General features: G+C 45.9%; 2 protein-coding genes across 5 annotated transcripts in view; one reads left to right on the forward strand and one right to left on the reverse strand.

The window, feature by feature from the left end:
* Nucleotides 1–17,931, forward strand: part of lrig1 (leucine-rich repeats and immunoglobulin-like domains 1) — a 37,157-nt gene extending 19,226 nt beyond the window's left edge. The window contains exons 4-18 of one of the 2 annotated variants that reach the window (XM_085405937.1): nucleotides 2,565–2,702; nucleotides 2,926–3,069; nucleotides 4,009–4,152; nucleotides 4,600–4,743; nucleotides 6,386–6,529; nucleotides 8,650–8,730; nucleotides 10,318–10,389; nucleotides 10,572–10,643; nucleotides 10,770–10,933; nucleotides 11,225–11,581; nucleotides 12,268–12,549; nucleotides 13,781–14,215; nucleotides 14,353–14,487; nucleotides 14,717–15,001; nucleotides 15,459–17,931. In XM_085405937.1, the coding sequence (XP_085262063.1) occupies nucleotides 2,565–2,702; nucleotides 2,926–3,069; nucleotides 4,009–4,152; nucleotides 4,600–4,743; nucleotides 6,386–6,529; nucleotides 8,650–8,730; nucleotides 10,318–10,389; nucleotides 10,572–10,643; nucleotides 10,770–10,933; nucleotides 11,225–11,581; nucleotides 12,268–12,549; nucleotides 13,781–14,215; nucleotides 14,353–14,487; nucleotides 14,717–15,001; nucleotides 15,459–15,655 (2,794 nt within the window). In that variant the 3' untranslated portion in view covers nucleotides 15,656–17,931. The remainder of the gene's footprint in view (nucleotides 1–2,564; nucleotides 2,703–2,925; nucleotides 3,070–4,008; nucleotides 4,153–4,599; nucleotides 4,744–6,385; nucleotides 6,530–8,649; nucleotides 8,731–10,317; nucleotides 10,390–10,571; nucleotides 10,644–10,769; nucleotides 10,934–11,224; nucleotides 11,582–12,267; nucleotides 12,550–13,780; nucleotides 14,216–14,352; nucleotides 14,488–14,716; nucleotides 15,002–15,458) is intronic. The other variant, XM_085405938.1, reaches the window with a different exon arrangement.
* A 1,989-nt stretch (nucleotides 17,932–19,920) lies between these two features.
* Nucleotides 19,921–23,008, reverse strand: part of slc25a26 (solute carrier family 25 member 26) — a 51,225-nt gene continuing 48,137 nt past the window's right edge. For all 3 annotated transcript variants that reach the window (XM_085405940.1, XM_085405941.1, XM_085405939.1), the window contains one exon: nucleotides 19,921–20,345. In XM_085405940.1, the coding sequence (XP_085262066.1) occupies nucleotides 20,249–20,345 (97 nt within the window). In that variant the 3' untranslated portion in view covers nucleotides 19,921–20,248. The remainder of the gene's footprint in view (nucleotides 20,346–23,008) is intronic.

Raw genomic sequence — 23,008 nt, forward strand, 5'->3', positions numbered from 1 at the left:
GTCACCAGCTGTTGACCTCGCCTCACCCCATAATCCCCCCTCATTTTCTCCTCACCCCTTTGCTTCCTTCCTTCTTTCTTTCCATCCCTTTCTTGCTCTTATTGCTCACTGTTGCCACTGTCTGTTGCTCTGGCCCATGTGTGCGTTTGTTATTTGTGTTGTGTGTTTGCGCATGTGTGCTCATCCTTAACCATTTCTGCCACTGTTTATTCAGGTGGGCCACTGTGGTTTGAACCCTCCTACATCCCATACACCAATAAATGACTGTGTGTGTGTGTTCATCTGCTGGCTGCAGGCTAGAAAAAGAGGAGGGATTGACCTTGTTTTGATGAGTTTGACTGGTAGAGCACCTGCCACCTCACACTTTCCGTGAAGCACGCACACGCACTGCCCTTTTAAATATAACACTATCAAACTCTTAAAAGGTCAAGTGAATTGATTTAAAGATGCTGCACGTGATTTGGTTAAAATCTCTCTGTCCCTGATGTTTGATAAGTAATAAGCTGCCTAACTTCCAAGAAGACCGTGACCTTTTATTAACCGAATTGGTTCGACATGGTGATAGTGTGTATTATCAGATTTGGAAAGAATCTACAGTAAATCTGAATGAGGCAGGCCACGTGACAGTACTCTTAGGTTTGGATCATAGACTGTGTTTAAAAGCCACTGTGGATTTTTGAACGATTAACCTTAGCATTATGAAGAATGTGATGTGAAAGAACACTATTTTAGACCAGAAGGTGCAATGCTAAGCTATCAGCTACTGTCAGCTAGTGTGAAGCCTTAAGTGGGGTTTTGTTGTTGTTGTTGTTTTTCATTGCTAGTTTGCTGTTTTGAAACCATACATGAGATGTGCTCCTTTCTGAAAAACCGTTTTGTTTAATTGTGGCCATTCTAACTTAATATTTCATTCATTATTTCCTGGAATGAGTGACTTAGCCTAACAACTTATCGGGAAAGTCTTGCCCCCTCCCTGATCAGACGATTGGCTTCATTTTTCAGACCTATATCCGTGCTGCCTATTGCTGTACCTTCAGGGTTCGTACGGGTGCTTGAATTTGACCCTGAAAAAGGCGTATGAACCCTGTACCTTACAACAGGTTGCATCGTCTACCAGAGAATTACATTAAGATGCTCCAAAAAGCACCAAAATCCAGTACTGTGACTGGAATTAGGAGAGATGCAGCTTTACAGACAGTACCTGACGAAGGAGGGGAATTAGCTTCCAGCTATATTAATTTCATGATAGACGTTCAGCGATTAGCATTATGATGCAGCAGGACTACTTTTGGAGCCATGAGAGGAACTGTAGTTTTGTGGCACTCCAGACAGCTTTGTTTAAATTCAAGAGAAAAAAGAAGTTGGTGTCATTTGCTGGAAAAAGGCTCTTGGGAAGTTGTGATTAACTAGTTAGAAGCATCAAATGGTTTTGCCTTACAAGGTGATGTCAAACACGTTGCTTGTGAAAGCTAAAAAAAAAAGCCTCCGTCATGTAGCAAAGATCTCCCTTGAGTGGTACATGTCAGATGATGAAGTGGCAGTTTGCTTATTGCTCTGCCTTTTTGTGTTACTCTGTCGTGTTTCCTATCTTTTTAAATGTTTTGTTTTAGTTTTGTAAAAACAATGGATGTGGTACTAAATGGATCCCCTGACCCTAGTTAGCACCTAGTCATGTGTCAAACGTGTCATCCAGCAAAAGCTTTCATGTACACTCAGATTACACAGGCCTTCAGTCTCCAGACACACACACACACACACACACACACACACACACACACACACACACACACACACACACACACACACACACACACACCACTTTGGTTGCAACACGGATAAATGTCAAATATCACACTCCATCAGTCTATCTCACTCTTTATTATATCACTGTCTTTCTCAACCTCTCTGTGTGGAACACGTCTGCTCCACAAAATAAAGTCAAGTCAAGTCAACTTTATTTGTCAATTCTGCCACATGTACAGGACATACAGAGAATAGAAATTTCGTTACTCTCAAAGAGCACAGATGTGGAGGAGGTCAGAATAGGGTAAAGAGAGTCACCCTCATTTCTGAACAAGAGCTCTAAACAGGACAGCCTGAGAGGAAATTCAGTCTCCTTTCAGGCTTCTGGCTAAACCAGGCTAGCACCCACTGACAAAGCTCGGCGGAGATCGAGGTTTCCTTGTGTGAAAACTCCCTGGGTTCATTAGGACCTTTAAAGTAACTCCTCTCCCCATTTCACAGCATACCAAGATTTTCCTTCAAGTGGCTCTGGTTCATCACTGAGGCCCCATCCATCAGACAGATTTTGTGGCTGTTTTTTTGTCCTTGGGAGTTGTTTAAAGAAGACCAGCCTCTGTTTGGAAGCACTTAAAGTACTACATTTTGTGGTGGATGAAGACCACTTTGTTCTGTGTGTTGTCATTCTCTCACTCTCTCTTCCCGAATGGGCTTACAGAAGCCAGTGGGATTGGAGTGGCTTCCCTGATGGGAAGAGTACACAAAGTTTAGGTAACAGTGAGGACCACACCTTATGTCTTCTGTTTGTGTTCTTTATTTTTCAGACATCATAATAAGATTCGCAGTATTGATGGCAGGCGGACTGGGGAGCTGCTTTCTGTGGAAACCCTGGACCTGAGCAATAATGACATTACTGAGCTGCGAGGACAGTGCTTCCCTGCAGGCCTCCATATCCGAGATCTGTAAGTAGCATCTCAGAGGATTCCTGTGGCACGTCATGCACCAGCTATTTAATTAAAACAAAATTAAATAAATTAGTAAAGATAAATATGTTATTTATTATATGAGGAAACTTTAGTTCTGTAACTAATATTAAGTGATGTTAATGGACATGCACATGCAAAATAACATGTTTTCCAAATATAAGATTTCTAACAAACCTCATTGTGGCTTCCCTTTGTTCAGGTACCTCAGTAACAACAAGATCAATGTGTTGGAGCTCGGAGCTCTGGACCATTTGGGCGAAACCCTACAGGTTCTACGACTGAGCCGAAACCGCATCAGCCAGATCCCCGTGAAAGCCTTCCAGCTCCCGAGGCTCACCCAGCTGTGAGTGCCACTGGATTTGATCAGTTTTAACAATGTAGGCTAGTGTGCTGACAAGCTTGAGCTTTGATCTGTCAAAACAGTTCACCCTGCAAAAACATTACGCTGTTGTCATATCATATTTAGGCTGAAAACCGAGCGCCTTTCCCAATTGTAGTGTTTGGAAACTACACAGAGATGAGCCTTTTCCCTGAGAAGGAGCTTCTAGTGTCTGCTGATTGAGCTGTGTGTGTGTTTAACATTTAGAGTGCTGTTAGTGTGAGCTGTACCACTAGGGATGGATAAGACCTGACTAGGTAAACACCAGAGCCATATTATTGGTGATTTATTGCCTTCTTCCATATCCCCCAAAGTGGTTAGTTTAGTCCCCACACCATGCTCCTTTATCTTCGTCAAACTTCCCTCTAGCATAACGGTGAGGTAGACCCATTTGTAGCTCAACGCCTCCATTCTGGAGAGCAAAGGGACTCGCGTAATGGGAGTCTCTCTCCATTGTGGCTCCAGTAGTTTCCCCAGGTGCCTTTTGTTGGACATGGGGCCCCAGTGACACTGTATCACCACATGCTAGAGGTGATGCACATGAGACACAAAAGAAGCTTTGTGAATGTTTATCTTTGAAAAAGCTGAAGGCTTTTACAGCCTACACACACACACACACACACACACGCACACAGCGGCTGTACAGATTCATTGTTACATCCACAGGCACCTCAGGCTTTTTATACAAAGAGAAAATGAGTAAAGTTTTTAATCATCTCACTCTGTCTTAATTCAAGGGGTAATAACACATGTAGTGTACAACCCTGGCCCCATACCACCACCAATGCTTGATAAATGCCTTTGCTGAATAAGGGCAAAACAAGGGGAAGATGTTTTTTCTGCTGCTTCTCTTTAAAATGGTCTTCTGTTTACAGTTATCTGTTTTGTCCTACCACCTTTCAGTGAGCTGAACAGGAACCGTATACGCCAAGTGGAGGGTCTAACCTTCCAGGGTTTATCCAGCCTGGAGGTGCTCAAACTACAAAGGAACAGCATCGGCAAACTGACTGACGGAGCCTTCTTTGACCTGGCTAAGATGAAAGTCCTGTACGTACTAAACATGACCTTTAATCATACCAAAGAGAATCATTTATTTAAAACTATTATCCGACTGGTTTTGTTTTACTTTCACAAGTTCTCCTGCACAGCAGAGGACAAATCCGAATAGTTGGAAAAAAAAAATCTAATTTAAAGAATTTGGGTGCTGCAGTTAGTTTGGAGCGAGCACTATCTGATTGGCTAATCCTATTTGCACTCATTTACTGCCATTACAGGAATACTCACTGACTAAAAAAGATCTTTTTGTACCCTTACTGGAACTTTCTCACAATTACACTTTTCCCCCCTCCACCCAGAACTTTTACATAATCACTTAAATTACACGCAAAATAACAGAGTAATGCTCACAAATTGCATTGTAATTTATGTCACAGTAATGTGGTGAAGTGTTGTGAGATCAACAGATACTCACTGCAGTATCTCTGTGTCATGCAGGCACCTGGACTACAACAGCCTGACGGAGGTGAACAGTGGCTCGCTTTACGGACTGACTTCCCTGCAGCAGCTGTTCCTCAGTAACAACTCCATAGCACGCATCAATCCTGATGGGTGGAAGTTCTGCCAGAAGCTAAGGGAGCTGTAAGTACCAGCATTCAAATTAGCCCGAACGCACACTCTCTTGCCAGATGTACCGCTAAAACGTTTCACCGGAGAGTGGTTAAATATCCGAAAAACTCAGCTTGGTAACGACAAAAAGCGTATATATCAGTGCAGTTTGCATTTTTTAAAATAAAGGTTTAAATGCTAGCTCTTAAAGTTTCCACTAACACTAAATGTGGATTCTTAAAGCCTCGAGAGCCCAACTCTTTTGACCTGCCACCCATATCATCATCACCATCTCCCTTTCAGGGTTAAACGACATTTTGTTTTAACACTCAGTACGCTTACACTATTCTTAGGATTAAGCCTGTTTATCCCATAATTAGAGCTGGGCTCAACAGCACTCGAGCGCTTCGACATGAGTTTTTGTGCTCCGTGTGTAAACCTGCGGCAAACCGGCGTGTAAATCCTCCGCTGGATGTTGTGGTAATTACACTGAAGGATCACCTTCACTGCCTTTGTCTGCCGAGTTATTATCTGAGAGTCTTTCCTGCACTGTTGACACGACTGTCGTAATGCCGCTTTAAAGTGCTTCGCTCAGCTGAGGCGTTGCTAACTACGAGGTAGCCGGGGCTATCTGTGGCGCCTATGTTTGTTTATGTGTAACAGTCAGAATGGATAAAGTGGTAGATGGTGATCGCGCTAGTTTGCTCTGGGTATCTCAGCGCCGCTTCCTGTACGCTCCCAGCACACGTTTCTCCCAGCACCACACCTTTCCACCAGTTATATGATTTTATTATCTGCGTTTTGATGACCCTCACGGCTGATAGAAGTGAGTGACTCGTCTTTATGAGAAGCCTTGTTATTGCATTCCCGATTCGCCGGGCTGAACTGGTCATCAGGGAGAATCTCTGCACACATGACTAGTCAAGCAAACCTGAGACAGACAGAGAGGGCAATAAAATGCACAATACTGCCTTTGAGCACTGTTTGAAAGATACCGTTGTAAGATTTATTATCAGTGGTAATCAGGATTTGCCATAAAAACCACGAAAAGAAGAAACATTCTTAGAAGTCTCTTCAAGCTGTAGTTTCATTTCTTTTCTTTTTTTTTCCTTTTCTTTTTAAGATTGCAAGTAAACCATCTCTCTGAATTCCTAAAACAGGGGAAATCCCTTGGAAACCCATGCAGTGTCGACACCCCATTAGTATGTTCCTCAGGCCTTTTAATAAAAAAGAAAAGATTTAGAGGCTGGATGTGAATATGAGCAACATTTTGAGGGTTCCAGGACACGAGTAGCAGTTTATTCCCCTGGGGTTTACCACACGCTTAAGTAGTCTTATAAACGGAGGTTGTAGACATGCTGAGTCCCAACCCAGAATTTCTTTTCTTTCCTGTCAGACGATGCGAAGCTCATTTAAGCTCTGACTTCTGCTAAATCCATTCTCCGTTAACATCATGCGGTGTGGAAAACCGTACAATGGAAAAACGCATCATAAACTGGCAAATGGTCATCGAATGGGCTTTGAAACTGAAGTATAATGATGTCGTGAGCGGTCTCAGTGGTCTGCCAACCTTCCAGACCTCACACAGAATATTTCTCTCTGTCTGTTCTGTTTTTTTCCCTCACTTTCTCTCTGTCTCTCCTCTTCTTCTGTCTCTATTTCTTTCTCTCTCCAGGAATTTGTCTTACAACAACTTAACTCGTCTGGATGAAGGGAGTCTGGCAGTGCTTGGGGATCTCCACACCCTCCGTCTGGGCCACAACTCTATCAGCCACATCAACGAGGGAGCCTTCAGAGGCCTCAAGGCTTTACGCATCCTGTAAGTACACCAGCCCACCCCCAACCACCATTACCAAGCCCTAAACAGACCCCTAACTCACACATTATGCCCCTGCTGACCATAAGGTTAAGACGTGCCACTTGGGAGCAGTGAAAATTGAGATGCTTAATTTTGTTTTTTGCCTGGGTGACATTTGATAGTTAATCTCATGAAGTCCCTTCGTTTGACATAGGAAAGAGGGAGCTGTTGGCTTTCAGTGAGGGTTTACTGTCATTTGTATTCATGTCTTTTACAAGGTGTCTATTGTCATGGTTTCTGTAGCAACTTCTTACTTTTTTAGTGCCTTTTTTCACTTTGTTTCTTCAGTTTTGTCTGGGGCGTTTGTTTTGTCTCCAAACACCCAGCAATCTTGGATCTAAAAGGGTTCTGTGTCACTCGGCTCCCTTGAGATCCTTCCTGGCTTTTTTGAAGCCATGAATGAAGATAGAGGATTTTTTTTTCCTTTCCCTGATCCACCATGTGTACAAAAAGCCCAAAGAAAGAAAAGGGGAGAACCACAGGGAGAAAGCCGGTGGATAAATCCAGCAGAAAGACTTGGGGGTCTTGGTCCCTAACCAAGGTCTTCTTGGCTGAGCTGTTCACAAGAGAGCCAGAGAGGAGAGTAATACCAGAGCTTGCTAGAAAGGCTCTCTGACAGCAGGGTCAGAAGCCAAGGCACATAAGGCTTCTCCCTCTGCTGGCACGCTGGATGCCAGATAACTAGCTACAGAGGGTGGAACAGGGAGCTTTCACTGCCATATCTCAGCCCTTCTCATGTTTTTCTTTCTTGTCTTTAATTAACCGCTTTGTTTCATTTGGCTGCACACTTTCAAAGCCCTCTTAATGCCCATTTCTTCCCCTCTGTTATTCTAAGTGTGTTCTGTCATCTCCTAACGATATCCCACAATACATATAATCTCTGTCTTAATTTTGGAATTTTTTCCTCCTCTCTTGTACTCCTTCTGCTCGGTGTCTTTGAGGCAGGCCTAATCTAATCAGCAGTGGGGAGGACGTGCATAGGCTGGGCCCTGAAAAGGAGCCAGGGGAGCTTTAATTGGGCCGGAGTGGCTGGTTGCGCTGGCATGGGGCTGGAGCCTGAAACGGGGTGTGAAAGCTCCAAACAAGCCAGCCTGCCCTCTAATTCGGCCACGGGGGTTGTTGGCTCATCGGGGCCCCCCTCTCCGTGCCCCCATCTCTCCCTCACTCTCTCTCTCTCGCTCGCTCCTCTACTCTGCAGCCCCCGCCGCTGCCCTTGCTTTAACAAGGCAATAGCCTTTAACATCCACCCAGCCAGAAAGAGTAGGAAATTGGCAGCTCCAGTCCAGTCAAACAGACACAGTCGTCAGCGCAAAGTGAAAAGAACCAAAAGGGGATAAGAGATGCTTGGAAAGCAAATGGGAGGAGGAGTGGAGGTGGCTATTGTGGTGGGGGCGGAGGGGTGGGGCTGACCATTAACCCCGAAGGCCCTTTCTCAAGTTTGAGGAAAGTCTTTTTTTTTTTCTTTTTAATGGCTTGGAGAAGTTCTCAGACTCTGCCGCTTGTTCTTTTTGATCACCATGCAGCAGGGCGGAGCGGTGGCCCCTCTGCAGCTATGACTTCACTGAAAGAGGTAGCTCTCAAGCAGAAGCATTCAGCAAGTGTTCGGAAACCCCCAACTTTCGTTCACTCAATCTCTTCTGTCTTTGTCTGGCCATGACTAAGCTTGGCTGCTAACCCCGTCGGCACTCTTGGCTGCACCGTACCTGCCAGCATCGGACTTGCAGTCCGAACTGTCTGGCTTCTGGCATTGTGTTCTTGCCAGTCCCTCTACGCCATCATGAATTATACATGTTTCCCTGCACTAGGGTTTGCCTCAACACACCAGCGCGCATGCACACGTTTTCACACGCACACTCCTTCTCCACCCCTCTAAGGAAAGAATATGCTTGGTTGGCAGAGCAGAGCGGGAGAGGGGCTCTTTAAGCCAGGTGCAGCGGGGGCGAAGGGGGTAACCCGTGACTTCCAAGAGCAGCTTCTGCCAGGGCTGTGAAGCGCTTCAGCGCTGCCAGGACCAATCCCTGTTCCTCTCCTCAACTGCCTTCCGCCGTTCTTATCCTCCTCTTTTCTCTCATTCTCCACAGGGAGCTGGACCATAACGACATCTCAGGCACAATAGAGGACACCAACGGGGCCTTCTCTGGATTGGACAGCCTCATCAAGCTGTGAGTGTCTCCCCTCCTTTTCATCCCTCAGCCCTGGCCTGCCACTGTCTCTCTGCTCTCTTCAGAAAACAAAAATAGAGAAAGCGAAGGGAGCCGCCTCCTTTTCTTGCATCCCAAAGCCACTCCAGTTTAAGTTTGTTTAGAACTTTGAGACACTATCATGACCCCACACTTTACTTTGAAAAAAACATGCTCACACTGAGCAACAATTTAAAGGTCCCCTCTTTATTTAGTTTATTAGTTTTTTTTCTCCTCATCCTATAGAGGCCACTTTCTCTTCAGTTCATTCTAGCGTTCATCTTGTGATTTGATTGTAAGCTTTATGGGCAAACTGGGTTCTCTTTGCTGATAATGGCTGGAAAAATGAGTCATGTTTTTAATTACTCATCGGTGCTTTCAAACACCTTGTATAAAGTTCAATATCAAAAGTTAGTAAGCTTAGAAATTACAGAGGCGTGAAGTTTCTGGCAATGAGCAGCAATCATCAACCCACAGGATGAAAAGATGATGTCCAGCCAAGATGGTTCCCAGTGTGAGCACCGCTGAAAGAAAGAATGAGAGAAAGAGGGGAGAGAAAGGGCTTTTCTTTGAGCTGGCAGGGGTTCGCTCCCCAATAGGCGAAGGACTATTTCTCCTCCATAGCCGCACTCCCTCTCATCCCCTCATTCCCAGTCTCTGTTGTTAAGAGCTGAGAGAGGGTGAAATTGAGGGCCGCATTCAGTCATCAAACATCAAACGCCTCATGAGCCCCGCCCTCTGACCCTGCCCCTTTTGTCACGCCGTTGTCGGAAGCTGCCTGATGCATCCCAACGCTGGCAAAGCGAGCCATGGGAAAAACAAGAGAGAGAATCTTACATCAAAGTGTCCATTACACACACAGAGTTCCCATTTTAAAACTGTTTTTAAAAAGCTGCGTGGGAATGCCGCCACATGGGATGGAAGTGGATCTTACTGTTCAAAAGATGATTTTTGGATTTGATTCAGTTACAAGTGCATGTGACAGCTTCATTGAATTCCTTTAAAAACAAAAAATTATACCGTTATCTGTGTGACAAGACTGCCATTTGTTTGTGTACATGTGGACAAGTTTGAACACTGGGCTCTTCTTTGTGAGCCAGCCAGCCATGTCTCCTCTTCCTGCGATCCAAAGGCTACGACGGGTATGAAGAGGTGGCAGTGGCGGGATGAAGGAAGGGGATTAAGACCCCAAATCAGAGCAGCTAGACTTTGGGCTTGACAGACACTGAAATGATTACACGTATGTCCTGTTCGCGGGGGGGCTTTTAGATTCTAATAAAGATAAAAGTGGTCTTTGAAGAGCAGCACAGAGCCCAGGTGCCCCCGCCCACCTCCACATCCCTGTTCCATCCCCTTTACCCTTCCTCTTGGCTAATCTCCACACAGTTCAGGTTTCCAATAACCCCCCCCCCCCCCCCCCGTCAATCTTATCAGATTCAAACCGGCTAATTGTGCTTCTCTCTCTGTTTTGTTCTCTCTTCTCATCCCCTTTCCCCAAAATGTTCCCTCCTCCCTCTTCCTCTCCCCCCTTCTTCATATATTGACACCCCTCGTGTTTGGAAACGGCAGGACTCTGTTTGGAAACAAGATCAAATCCGTGGCCAAGAAGGCCTTCTCTGGCTTGGATACCCTGGAACACCTGTGAGTATCCCAGGAGAGAGAGCGGAAGAGGGGAAAGAGGGGGTGGAGTGTAAGGGGGTGTGGGTTTTGTAAAAGTAGTTGGCAGGGGGAGGCTGCTAGCGTCGTGGTGAAAGAGAATGATATCGGTGTGGGTAACACTAATCTGTTCACACTTGATGAAACAGTATTTAATATTTCAACAGGAACTTGGGGGAGAACGCTATTCGCTCCATCCAGCCCGACGCCTTCACTAAGATGAGGAACCTCAAAAGCCTGTGAGTTTAACACGGATCTTTCTGGTTCTGAGTGTGCTTACAGAACCTGCCTGCAGCAACTCACTCACAAATACAGAAAAGGGTACAGTGCACGTGACATATGCTTGTCTGTTCCCTCTCCTCCAGTCTCATTCAAAGCAACAGCTTGCTGTGTGACTGCCAGCTCCACTGGTTGCCCGACTGGTTGGTGGCACGTGGTTTGCAGGTCGGTATCAATGCCACCTGCGCCCACCCGGAAAGTCTGAAGGGAAAGAGCGTCTTTGAGGTTCCGCCCAGCAGCTTTGTGTGTGGTGAGTGTGTGTGTGTGTGTTCTCTGGTTACATGGCTGTGTCATTGCTTTGTGATGAGTAGGAGGCGTTCAAGGCACAGATGGGCCACATACATGGGCTCCGCTGTCCTGTTATTGACACATTTGCATGTATTTGGGTAGTGTTTTTGTTTAGTTCTGTGATAAACTCTCCAGCAACATGATGTCAGTTTTTATTTTCCCTTTTTACATTCAGACACCTGCTGAGCAACACTTGTGATAATATCCTCACGCTTTTTAAACACACTTTATTTCACCCGCTGCCTTCTTTTAGACGACCTCCCCAAGCCTCAGATCACCGTACAGCCGGAAACCACAATGACAGTCCTCGGCAGTGACGTTCGTCTCACCTGTACAGCTGCCAGCAGCAGCTCCTCCCCCATGACCTTTGCCTGGCGCAAGGACCAGGAGCTCCTTCGTAACGCTGAGATGGAGAACTACGCCCACGTGCGTGCTCACCACCAGGCCGTGACACCAGATCTGCCGGGCGCAGGAGGAGGAGGCGTGATGGAGTACACTACGATTCTCCACCTGCGCCGCGTCACTTTTGCCCACGAGGGTCGTTACCAGTGCATCATCACCAACCACTTTGGCTCCACCTACTCGAGCAAGGCCAGACTCATCGTCAATGGTATGTTACGTCGTTAATAGCTTCTTTGGGTCACTTTTATTCATTTATTAAAACAGACGAATTGTTTCAGCTGTTTATATTATTCAACTGAATTTCAAAATTATAGGGCCCACAGTGAGTTTGTCTTTCGCTACAATAAAGTCCCCTTCCTCTCTCTCACTCTCTTGAGCGTCCTCTCCTCTAGGCTGATATTTGGAACAAATTGATTTAGCTGCATGTCATCGCTGACAGGCTCGATCTATTCTGCGCTCTGGCAGGGAACCAAACTCTGAATAAATACTGTCCAACTGCAGAAAAGCAGTGTGAAAAAGCCTCCATCAGACCTCTTAACCCTTGCTGTAGCCAAGTGCTCGCTCACAGCAGATCCTGTCAAACTGAATTTAGCATTTTGGCAGTTATTTACCTGGTTGTTGCTTTGGCTTACTCATGTATAAATAAAGGTTTCCTGCTTTTCTAACTGAAAGTTTCTTGATTTGAATGTCAGCAGCAGCTGGGAAAATGAATGAGCAGCTCTGTAATCCTTTACAACTGCTGTTGCAGTTCTACATCCTGCTCGGGTAGACTGCCTATATGTTTGTAAATGAGGAAATTACTCAAACTATGAAGTGGATTGTCAACCTTCCTACAATATATAAAGGTCATATTGTTTTGATCTGCTAATACTGAAGGAATTTTTCCATCCGTAGTTCTTCCATCCTTCATCAAGACTCCCAGGGACAGCACCATCCGAACTGGCCACACCGCCAGGCTGGAGTGTGCTGCAGAGGGTCACCCGGCACCTCAGATCGCCTGGCAGAAGGACGGCGGCACGGATTTCCCCGCCGCCCGCGACCGCCGGATGCACGTCATGCCCGACGACGACGTCTTCTTCATCACGGACGTCAAGCCGGTGGACATGGGCGTGTACAGCTGCACTGCCAAAAACACAGCTGGCACCGTCTCTGCTAACGCCACCCTCACCGTACTGGGTAAGAGCTGGGTTTGGTCAGTCCGAAGCAGAATGAGAATCTTTATATTTTGCTTTCTCGCCAGCTGTGGCCTTGCTGCAGGTCAGGGGTCAGAGGTCACAGTTAGGGGTCAAAGGAGGGGATCGAGGGGGATCACAGAGGGGAGTTTGTTAGGCATTTACACCACACACACACACACACACACACACACACACACACACACACACACACACACACACACACACACACACACACACACACACTCTCTGTGAGGGACAGTCATGGCTGCTTCACTGCAGGCCTCAGTGCTCCCAGTTTATTGGCTGTTTTACACTGTTAAACAGAACAGAGCTTCTCTCTTATAACCATCTCAGCACATAGATCATCATTGTCCTTTGTCTTTGAACTGAGCAAAACAACCCACTGTTGTATACAGATGGGATATATTTTTACTTATACATTTTTAATTGACCTTTTAAATTAATCTGTACAAAGCACTACAAAATACTGAAACAAGATACCGTAGAACCACTCTGAATTTCTAATGTTTGAGTTTAAGTGACGGAGAAGGAGGGGTAGTGTGTAGTCAAGGGGCCCCTAACTGAAAGAAAGTGGTGGGGGAAGAAAAATGGGAGCCAAAGAAGAACTGCAGTGGTGGAGTGTGAGTGCGCATATGTAGGGGGAGGAGGTAGTTAAAAGGGATTTAGAGAAAATAAGAGGGAGGGCAGAAAGAGAAACAGGGAGAAGGAGGACGAAAATATTGATAGACGAGAACACAACTGAAGTGGGTTAAGTGAGATGTCTTAATCTGTGTACATCCCACTGTGAAGGGAAGTGCTCACTCTGAGAGGAGAGGCCACCCTTAACACGCACACCATCGCTCAGTCCAGTGTGCTTCATTCACTGAAATGTGAAGCTGGCAAGGAAACAGACAGGTCCTCTGAAGAGGATCCTGCCCCAGAGGAAATGTTTGTGCTCCAATCAAAAAGCTTTTAAGTTTCAGGAAACTTCGGACTTTATCAGCATTGTGTTTGAGTAATAAATATCAGTCTTAGAAGACGGATAGGCTTTCAGTGGCTGGACATGTCCGTTTGTGCTCAGGCTGTCCAGCTGAATCACCACAATCCGGTAGTCTGTCATCAATACAGTGAACAGAAAGGTGCTAAAGAAAACCGTAGAACCACCAAAACCGTAGTTCTAGAAATCCTTGGGCTCTTTTTATGAGGAAACTCATCACCCCACTTTTCCACAGAAACGCCCCACCTGGCTCAGGACCTGGAGGACCGCAGCATTACTGTCGGGGAGACGGTGGCGCTGCAGTGCAAAGCTCTCGGCAGCCCGCCCCCGCGCATCACCTGGCTGCACAACGACCAACCGCTGCGCCCCTCCGACAGACACCACTTCACGCCGGGAAACCAGCTGCTTGTCATCGGCTCCGCCTTGCTGAAGGACGCCGGGCGCTACACCTGCCTCATGTCCAACACTCTGGGCACAGAGCGCGCCCACAGCCAGCTGGTGGTGACTGAGCGCAGGAACGCTTGCGCCACGCCGACAGGCCCGAGCACCGTTACTATAGGGATCATCGTCATCGCTGTGGTTACGAGTATTGTGGTGACATCGCTGGTGTGGGTGTGTATCATCTATCAGACGAGGAAGAAGAGCGAGGAGTGCAGCGTGACCAACACAGGTGAGCTCAGAATGACTTCTTTTTGCTTTTTTAATTTGTAAGTTAAAAACACATTTAATCTAAAAATGAAGAAACCACTAAAACTTCATGCAGCCCACAGTTCTGGCTCTGATGTCTGCCTCTTTTCTCTCTCCCAGATGAGACGATCGTTCACCCAGATGTATCCAGCTACCTCTCCTCCCAGGGGACTCTGTCCGAGCGGCAGGACATGTGCATCCGTGTGGAGACCGGCGGTGGCCCTCAGCCCAACGGACACGTTGTAGACACCACAGGTACCGCTAAAGTTCGCTCTCTGCTTCCAAATGTTTGCGCTCTCCCCGGCAGTTTCTCCCACGTCCCCTGGTGGGTCACGTAATGATGAGACGAGCGCTGCTGTAAAGCTGTAAAGACCTGCTCAGTGTCAAAAATAATCACAGGAGACGCCCTCAGCACAATTTTGACATGCATTTGTTGACTTTCTGCCTCCAAATCATTTATTTGTTTCCCCGTGGCTGCCCGCAGGTTTCGACAGCACAGTGCTGTGCACAGATTGTATGGAGAATGGCAACAGCTACTCCAAAGATCCCAACTACCTGGCACACGGGTTTGGTCCTGCTGCAGGCATGGAGTACCAACAGCAGCTTATTCCACCACCCTACTCTTACTGTTACCCCGGGGAGCAGCACGACACTGGGTCACACACAACCCCACTCTGCAATGGGACCCCCAGCAGGATCCGAAAGAACTCTGAAGGATCAGTGTTTCCAAAAAACCATAATACAACACTGAACCAACACGATAGAAAAGGTACGGTGATTAGTGTAGTGAGTTTAACTGTACTTATCCAGCCTTATCCCATAAATCCACTACTCTTCTTAAAGCTCCACACTGCCCTGATGGAATAACAGTTTTATCAGGTGATGCCATGAGAAGCTATCAGCCATTCTGGAGTCTTCTTTCTGCAAGTGCCTTTGAATGTGATCTTTGATGGATTGTCTCCTACCAGCATCTGACACTGTATCATAGTTACATGCCCAGAGCCCCTCAGGATATGTATCTCCCTCCTGATGATGCACGCCCAGGCCTGTTCTGGGCTTCAGCTCCTTTAGTTATATAGCAGTGGTATTGGCCTTTGAATACCAATTCTCACCTCCACACAGCTCTACACACACATTCCACTGACTCGCTTTCTTCCAAAGCTGAGCACATATTTGTCTTTGTGCGTGCCACGTCACTGACCCCGCCTGTTCCTTCTCTGTTTCAGCAGTGAGCAAAGCGGGACAGACCAAGACATCGCAGGAAGACTCCTTCCACAAGCCGGTGAAGCTGGCCAGCGTGACGAGCCACGGACACATCGACACGGACTGCGAGCCTGAGCTCAGGCAGACTCTGCTGTCCAATGGACACGCCCTCAGAGCCTCTCAGAATGAGAGCGCCTCTCTAAGGAGAGCCAGTGACTAGCAGCCCCAAAAATGTGGACCGATATATACAATAATTTTTTTTCTTGCACTGGGAAATAACCTGCTACCTCATATCGAGGCAAACGGTCCCGAGCCTCCTGCATCTGAACTGACGGAGGAGGGGGGATGGGCATCCGGAGTTTGAAGGCGGAGCTTGTGTGGGGGGCGTCCCATCTGAGCGTATCAGCTGTACATAGTTAAAAACCTTCCTTTGGGAGGTGGCCGCTAAAAAAAATAAAAATAAAAATTTTAGCTGCAAAAAAGAGGAAAAAAAAAGAAGAAAAAAATGTGACTTGCATTTGAAGCATGTAAATGTGGGGAATCTTGTACAATATGTATGTGCAGGGGGACTAAAAAGAGAAATATGCCTTTTGGACTTTTTTTTGACTGTACATAAGAGTTTTCTTATATATTATATAACTTTTACAAAAAAGAGTGTTTAAATATATGTGCATGGCAAAGAAAGGAGTGATGGTATTTTTATTTTTCTTACAACAAGAAAAAAAAAACAGCCTTTTTTCAGCTTTTACCAACATTCAGCTGCAGTGCCTTATTGCATGATCAAAGAAAACTCAAGTTGTAATAGCATATATCCAGAGACTGTTTCTGTGAGAGATCCTGGTACACTTTTTATCGCAAACAAAACACTTGATCGCACTTGAATGTTTTACCTTTTTTTTTTTTTTTTTTTTTTGCCAGCTATGGCCTTACGGAAACAGCTCGCACCACCGTTTTTGTATGAAGGAAGAGCTTGGATGCTGATTATTTAGGTACGTTAGATGTTGGTGCGAGTGGTGGGATATCAGTTAAAGCACTTTTTTCTTCACTTCACAAACATGCAGACTGTGTGTACACGATCCACCGGCAGGAATGCAGTAGCCTCCTCTCTGAGGAGACGTTCCGCATATCTCGACGCACTAAAGTCAACAGTACATACTGTACCCTTAAGGCTCTTCCACCTGTTTCACAACACTACACGTTTACTGCAAAGCCGCTCTCATCGGGTTGGGATGAATGCTTCACGTGTTTTAAAGAGGACTTATTATGCTTTTTGGTATTTCCTTTTCATATGCAGATGTACGTGGAAACTGTTACAGTGTTGGATGCTCGTATTAAACATAGCCAAAGTTTTCACATAACGAGGTCAGTGCATGTAGAAGTAATCCCTGTGAGCCCAAAGCTCAGGCTTCAGACTGCTCGGTTTTCACCCACCTGCTGTTCAGACACTCTGTTTGCCAGAGGATGATTTGAGGGGGCTGCACTTAGGCCCAGTGTACAAACCTAAATAATTGTTTTGAACTGTGAATCGTGCAAAGCTGCTCAAGTCAATGCCAATAATTTTTTACAAAATTAGATCAATCGATCTAGAGAGAGAGAGAGATCTGCAATAAGCATAATAGGTCCTCTTTAAGTTCGATTTTTTTTTTTATTTGTCCCAGAAAGTGACTTTGGTACAATTCTGCAACCACATGTGGCTGCTAACAGCTAACAGCTGTTGCTTGGAAGCTGCAAAAGCCAGTAATAATCTCTCAGTGCAACTGCGTGACACCTGTCATGAGTTACGGCCCACATTCATAACCGAAGCTGCAATTTTTGGATGTTTAATTGGCCGGCTGCCCAACTGTTTTTTTTCTCTTCTTTTTAATAATAAAATCTGAATGCTATGGAATTAGCAAAAGATGCATTGTGATGTTGTGTCATTCAGTTACTGCTGTAATATGGGTCGACATCCGGGGGGGAAGCTGGGGTACGGGGTGGTGCATTTGGGAGCAAAAGATGGCCAGTACTCCACCTGAATCACTGCAGTTCAGTAATAACGATTCATGCCTGAGGTGGATAAAGGTGCAGCTCACTCCTGTGAACAGTTAGGGAGGCTTGTGAAAAGTGCCGTAACCAAACTTTGGGGGGTGAACTGTCACAGTCCCTGAATGCTTTGGTACCATTCAACATGAATACACCAGTGGCCTTATCAAGGTAAGCTGGAGGACATGCTCCTCTGGTTACATCTGATAGCACTTACTGAGGTGATTTTTACCAGCAAGACCAATCAGAGAGTATGTTTTTTTTTTTTTTCCTCCTCTTCTTTGTTTTTTGGGCTTTGGGAAAGCAACCCCCGTGTAGTAGGTAAAAGGGACTCGAAGGAGCGAGGGTGCAGTTCATATCCTGAGTAATTTATTGATGCAGACTGTCTGAAACCGTTGTCCCAATGTCAAAGTTAAAACAGTGAAGTGTCTAACATGGCATTGAAGTGTCTAATAAAAATCCCATTTTGCTATTATTACAAGTGTTGGGCCTGTTTTCTTGCTCATATAAAAAAAAAAAAGCACACATAGGGAGGATGTTTCGACAATATCACAAACAGCTGAGTTAGCATTTAACGCTGCTCTCCTGTCACAGCGGTTATGGAGAAGCCATCAATTCAAATGGAGCATGCACAAAGACATGAAATCCAGAGTCCTTGATCTTCAAAGTAGTCAAGTAGCCACGCACGCACGCACGCACGCACGCACGCACGCACACACACACACACACACACACACACACACACACACACACACACACACACACACAGAGAGAGAGAAAGCTAATCTTCCAACCAGGAATGTCTCTTGGCTCCTTGGAGCTGCAAAGACAGCAGGCTTTTTTTTTTTTCCTTCTGCGGGCTGTTAAAAATATTTGCTATTGAGTCGAGTCTGACTGAAGGTCAGGATGTGCATTCCAGATGGACGTTTGTCACCAGATGATTGACGTGCCCCTGGCCGCGGCCTCCACCAATCACACTCCGACCATTGTTGTGCTACAGCCTAGTGACAAGCAGCATGACAAACAGTCCCACCTGTGAGGACATTTGTCTTCTCGTGCAGTTTTACCTTCCAGACCGGCTGCTGACAGATGAGAGGAGCTAATTCACTGAAAACACACTGATACCTAACTGTTCTTCCATATGCCAGCTAAATAATCCTTCAATAAGATGTATTGGAGCATTTTTTATTAAGTTGTCCTCTTCTTTTAAAAGCCTGAGGAGCAGGGAGGGGGTGCATGAATACTTGTAAAATTTAAAAAGGCCACACTGGAAATCACATCACGCAACAATTTAAATTAAACTCAGAGATTCTCTCATTCATTTCCAAACTTTTCTTATATCTCGTCCTCGTGGCCGGGTCGCGCAACACTTCTGTGGTCCAGGAGTTGGAAACCGCTGCTCCAATAAACAAGATCAAAGCCGGAGTAAAAATGTGCACGGCCTTACCTCTGCTTGATCCAGTCATGCAGATCGGTTCAGCTGTGGGACTGGACCGCTGATATCACACAACCTCAGCAAACAAAATCAAAACCATCTGCTTAAATGAAAGAGCAGAAAATGAAGCTTCTTTGTGAAATCTGGTGTGCTGATCCCTTCAGTGAGTGTATCAGAGCACAAGTGATTTACATAGCCAAAATCAGCATGTTTACCAGTTTCATGACTTCTAATCAGGTCGATCACTTACTCTAATTCTGTTTGACTTGAATGTTTGTACATTGTGGAGAATGCAGTTGCTCAGAGCGTCCCACAACATACAACTGCCATAAGAGGAAAAGCTAGCATGGCTTTCTATAACTGCCTATCAGCACCGCTAATGTGCAGCACTTGACATCAAAACATGGGGATGTTAAGCAAGTGCAAAATTTCAGAGAAGCAGCCATTTTTTATGCAAACTACCCCGTTTTCAGAAACTCAACAAGTCAACTGGTTTATAAGCAGGTTTCTAGCCCATGAAGCCCATTCCTTCTTTCTCTCTTTACAAAATAAGCAGATAACAGATCTGGAGTGTTTGGTTGCTGTTCAGTCGAACTTCATTTGAGTTCCAAAGAGACACTGATACTAGTGAAGGAGGTCAACAAAAGGTTTAAAAAAAAAAAGCCTTACACAAACCTATAAGAGAGACAGCAAAATGCTTAAGCAGTGGCCGAATCAAAAATCTGATCTATTCATAAATAAAAGATCTGAAGAGCCGGAGATGACAAAGTGCGTGATTTTGTTAATAAAAGGCTTCTACTGTTCTGGGATTCTACAAGAAAAAAAGGACAAAAAAAAGGCTTTTGCATGTGGATGAGGTCAGCTTTGCTGCAGCAGGATTGTAACAATGGTGAGATAGTGCTGTGTCTCTCTGGTGGGTCTTTAAAGCAGGTGGCTTAGTCCAATAGAGAGGAGAAAACGCTAAAATGATCATTAAACTATGCAGAGTTCCAGAGAGTCAAAGAAAGCCCCAAACCTCACTCGAAAGATACAAAGACCGTTTTTAATCACATAACTCATTCTCTCACAAACACGTGAAACATAAATGGTCCCAGTCACTGCCGACTAGAATGACTGCGTTGTCCTAGGTGATACAGTGTTGCTTCATTTCAAAAAATTCTGTGGTGTTTTGAGTGCCTAATCAATAAGTATGAATGTGGCACTCTGGGTAATGCAGTCATCCCCGTGAGTGTCTCCTCTCTGCCTCATTTCAAAGGACTCAGCAGGATGCTGGATCCTCCATTTCCAGAGACGATTTCCCTGCTGTTCTGGTTCTCTCCATCAGGTCAGGACTCAGGACAGTCACAGGTCGTGCTGCTATAGCAAAGTGCGGCGGACCTTCTCATAGGCTCCGAGGAAGATGAAACCGCCCACGCTGATGAAGGTCATCCTCGGTATGCTGCCAGCAAACAGACTGGAGAAAGGGGAGAGAGCAACATGTGCTTCTTAAAAAAAAGATATCTTTGCAGCATTTGTCAAAATTGCGGTACAGTAATGCATTTGAGACGCTACAAGACTATCTACAGCGCTTCTGTGCAGGATGAATGGAGTCCTCAATATAAAGAGCAAAATGTCAGTCCACTAATGTTCGCTTACTGTCTAACAACGTAAGATTGCCTTGTTCGTGACACCCTGTTTGTGAGCTAGAGTATGTTTTTTAAAAAAGAGAACACTTGGCGTTTTGTGCAGCACACTTCATCCGTATTTCAAGGGCGTGGTTAGAGGAAGGACTAGATTTTCTTACACTCAGACGTGTGATCAACTCTCATAAAAGTGTGCTGCAGCTTAAATGACTGCCATGAAAAAGCGCTGTGAAAGGAGGGGCCCGGAGCGTCTCGTGTCCAGCTCTGCATGGTGTTTGGGTGCAGAGGGGTCGATGAGAGCGCCTCAAACATGAGGCCATGTTAGTGAGCCACTTTCACAAAGAGCAAAGGCTGGGGCCCGTGTTACAGCGACCGAGGCTCAACGAGGAGCTGCTAACATTGGTGGTGGTCAAAGGATGTGATGGGCCATAAGAGTCTCCCAAGATACCCCCCACCTCCTGCTACACACAGCTGTTTTTGGGATTAGGCTTCAAGCCTCCACCCAAGTCCTCTCTGGAGCTCTCACTCCCCCCACCTACCTCCTTCTCGCTCTCTCTACTCTCTCTCTATGTGACTGATGGCCAGATGACATCTGCACATGTCTCTCTGCTGTCCATCCATCCATTTCTCTGTCTCTCCGCTCAGCGACGTCCCCCTCAGCTGGCTCACTTGTTTGGGGATTTCTCCTCTGACTCCTATTCGTGCTGCGTCATGCACTTCTAAGAACTCGTGCTCACTCGGTCCTGTCAGTTCATCCGGCTTTTTGTGTCCGTCTCTCCATTTATTTCCCCCCCCCCCGCTTCACTCTGTCTGACTTTCTCGCAGTGCATTTGCCTACCAACACCTTCTGTCTGCCAATACGCCCCCACGCTCACAAGGTCTGGCCCAGTCCAAGCCAGATGAGAAGTATTGAAAAAAACAAAACTGTCGACGCATGCAACATGTCTGTCTCCATTCATCATCCGTGTGGGTGTGTTGGCACTTGTGTTTCTGTCCACTTTCATTTCTAGAGAAACTTTTGAAATATTGCAAAGTTTAATTTGGTTTTCATCAGCCTTAAAAATGCTTCTTGAATGCAAATACATCACACACACGCACAAATCAAAAGAGAAAGAAAATAATTCTGAAGAGCTGACAACTTCTGGGCAACCTGACCAGGCCGGTTTTGTGCTTAGGCATCACATTTTTAAGGTTTCAGGTTTTCATAGAGAAGAAATTAAAACAGGACTTCCAGCTAGCAACTGAGAGGTAAAGTATGCAGATTATTTTCCATATCACATTTCAGAACTTCACACCAGCTTCTGCTGCAGAGCCACCCAGTCCAAGATTTGCTATTACTCACTATTAGAGGGGAAAAAAAAGCTGTATTAATGACACAGCTACTGCGGCGCTCCGCTGTGCATTTACTATACTGATGTTAGCATTTAGCTCAAAGCTCTACTGTGCCTAACCATCGGCCCTGCATGTTCAAGTGGAACAGAAGATCTTCCTGCAACAGTCTCTGTGTAAGCTCTGTCATCTTCCTTTCAGTGCCCTACATGAAGCTTCTATTTCTGGACACACACACATAGTTAAGTGCAGCTCTTTTGAGAAATTTGAGATCAGAGGCCATGACAGACTTCCTACTTATGATATTTTCACGTTGTCCGTTGTAAAGTTATACAAGTGTCCAAGCATGCCAGGGATCTTCCAAACATCCCAACCATTCACACGACTCCACCTTTAAGAATGCTCCAGGCCTAGGTCGCCCGGTCTCAACAGACGGCTTAGCTTTGCATGGCTGGCTTTGATAAGTGTGTGAAACCGAGAGGAAGTTGGAAGTGTGAGAGACCTTATACAAGTGTGTTTATCCAAGCATGAACCGAACTGCTGCAAATAAACACGGGACATTAGTCAGAGGCTGTTGCCCTGCCCTTCGACGTGCTCTTTCCATCTCGGCACGGCTATCTATCACCATCTGCTGAAACAAAAGTCGCAGGCTTGCACCGGGGGAGTGCTGTGCATTGCTTACACCCTGATATCAAATACAATCCAAAGCTAATCAAAACCCACTGACAGAAGTAACAGAGGGCAGGTGGAGCGCCTAACGACAACACAGATCCCTGTGTATTCCACTCAACCTTCTCCATCATGTGATGGTCCGATAGCCGCGCTGCGAGGAATGAACTAATTTTAAACTCAGCGCTCATGTTTTGTCTCAGCTCTCTGCTGCCGTTACATTTCCTGTCTGGGATCAGGCCCACCTGTGGACGTCAGAGCAGAGCCGGAGCTCAAATATTCCCCCTGGGACTCCTCGACATCACGGCCTGGCCATTCACAGAGAGCCGTCATCCCCCTATTGTCGGCCAATCGCCTCTCCCGAGGAACCGGGCTAAATATAGTTTCAAAGCTCGGCAGGACAGTATGGAGGAACCGCCGTGAGCTCACGCAAAATGTTTTGGTTGCGGTGAAGAAATATGCCGGTGCTGCTTAAGAAGAGAGCGAGGGAGAAATC

Source organism: Rhamphochromis longiceps, linkage group LG5 (assembly GCF_057381845.1).
Source record: "Rhamphochromis longiceps isolate RC_006_pf linkage group LG5, R_longiceps_female_GT1.1, whole genome shotgun sequence".
In the NCBI taxonomy this organism is placed as follows: domain Eukaryota; kingdom Metazoa; phylum Chordata; class Actinopteri; order Cichliformes; family Cichlidae; genus Rhamphochromis; species Rhamphochromis longiceps.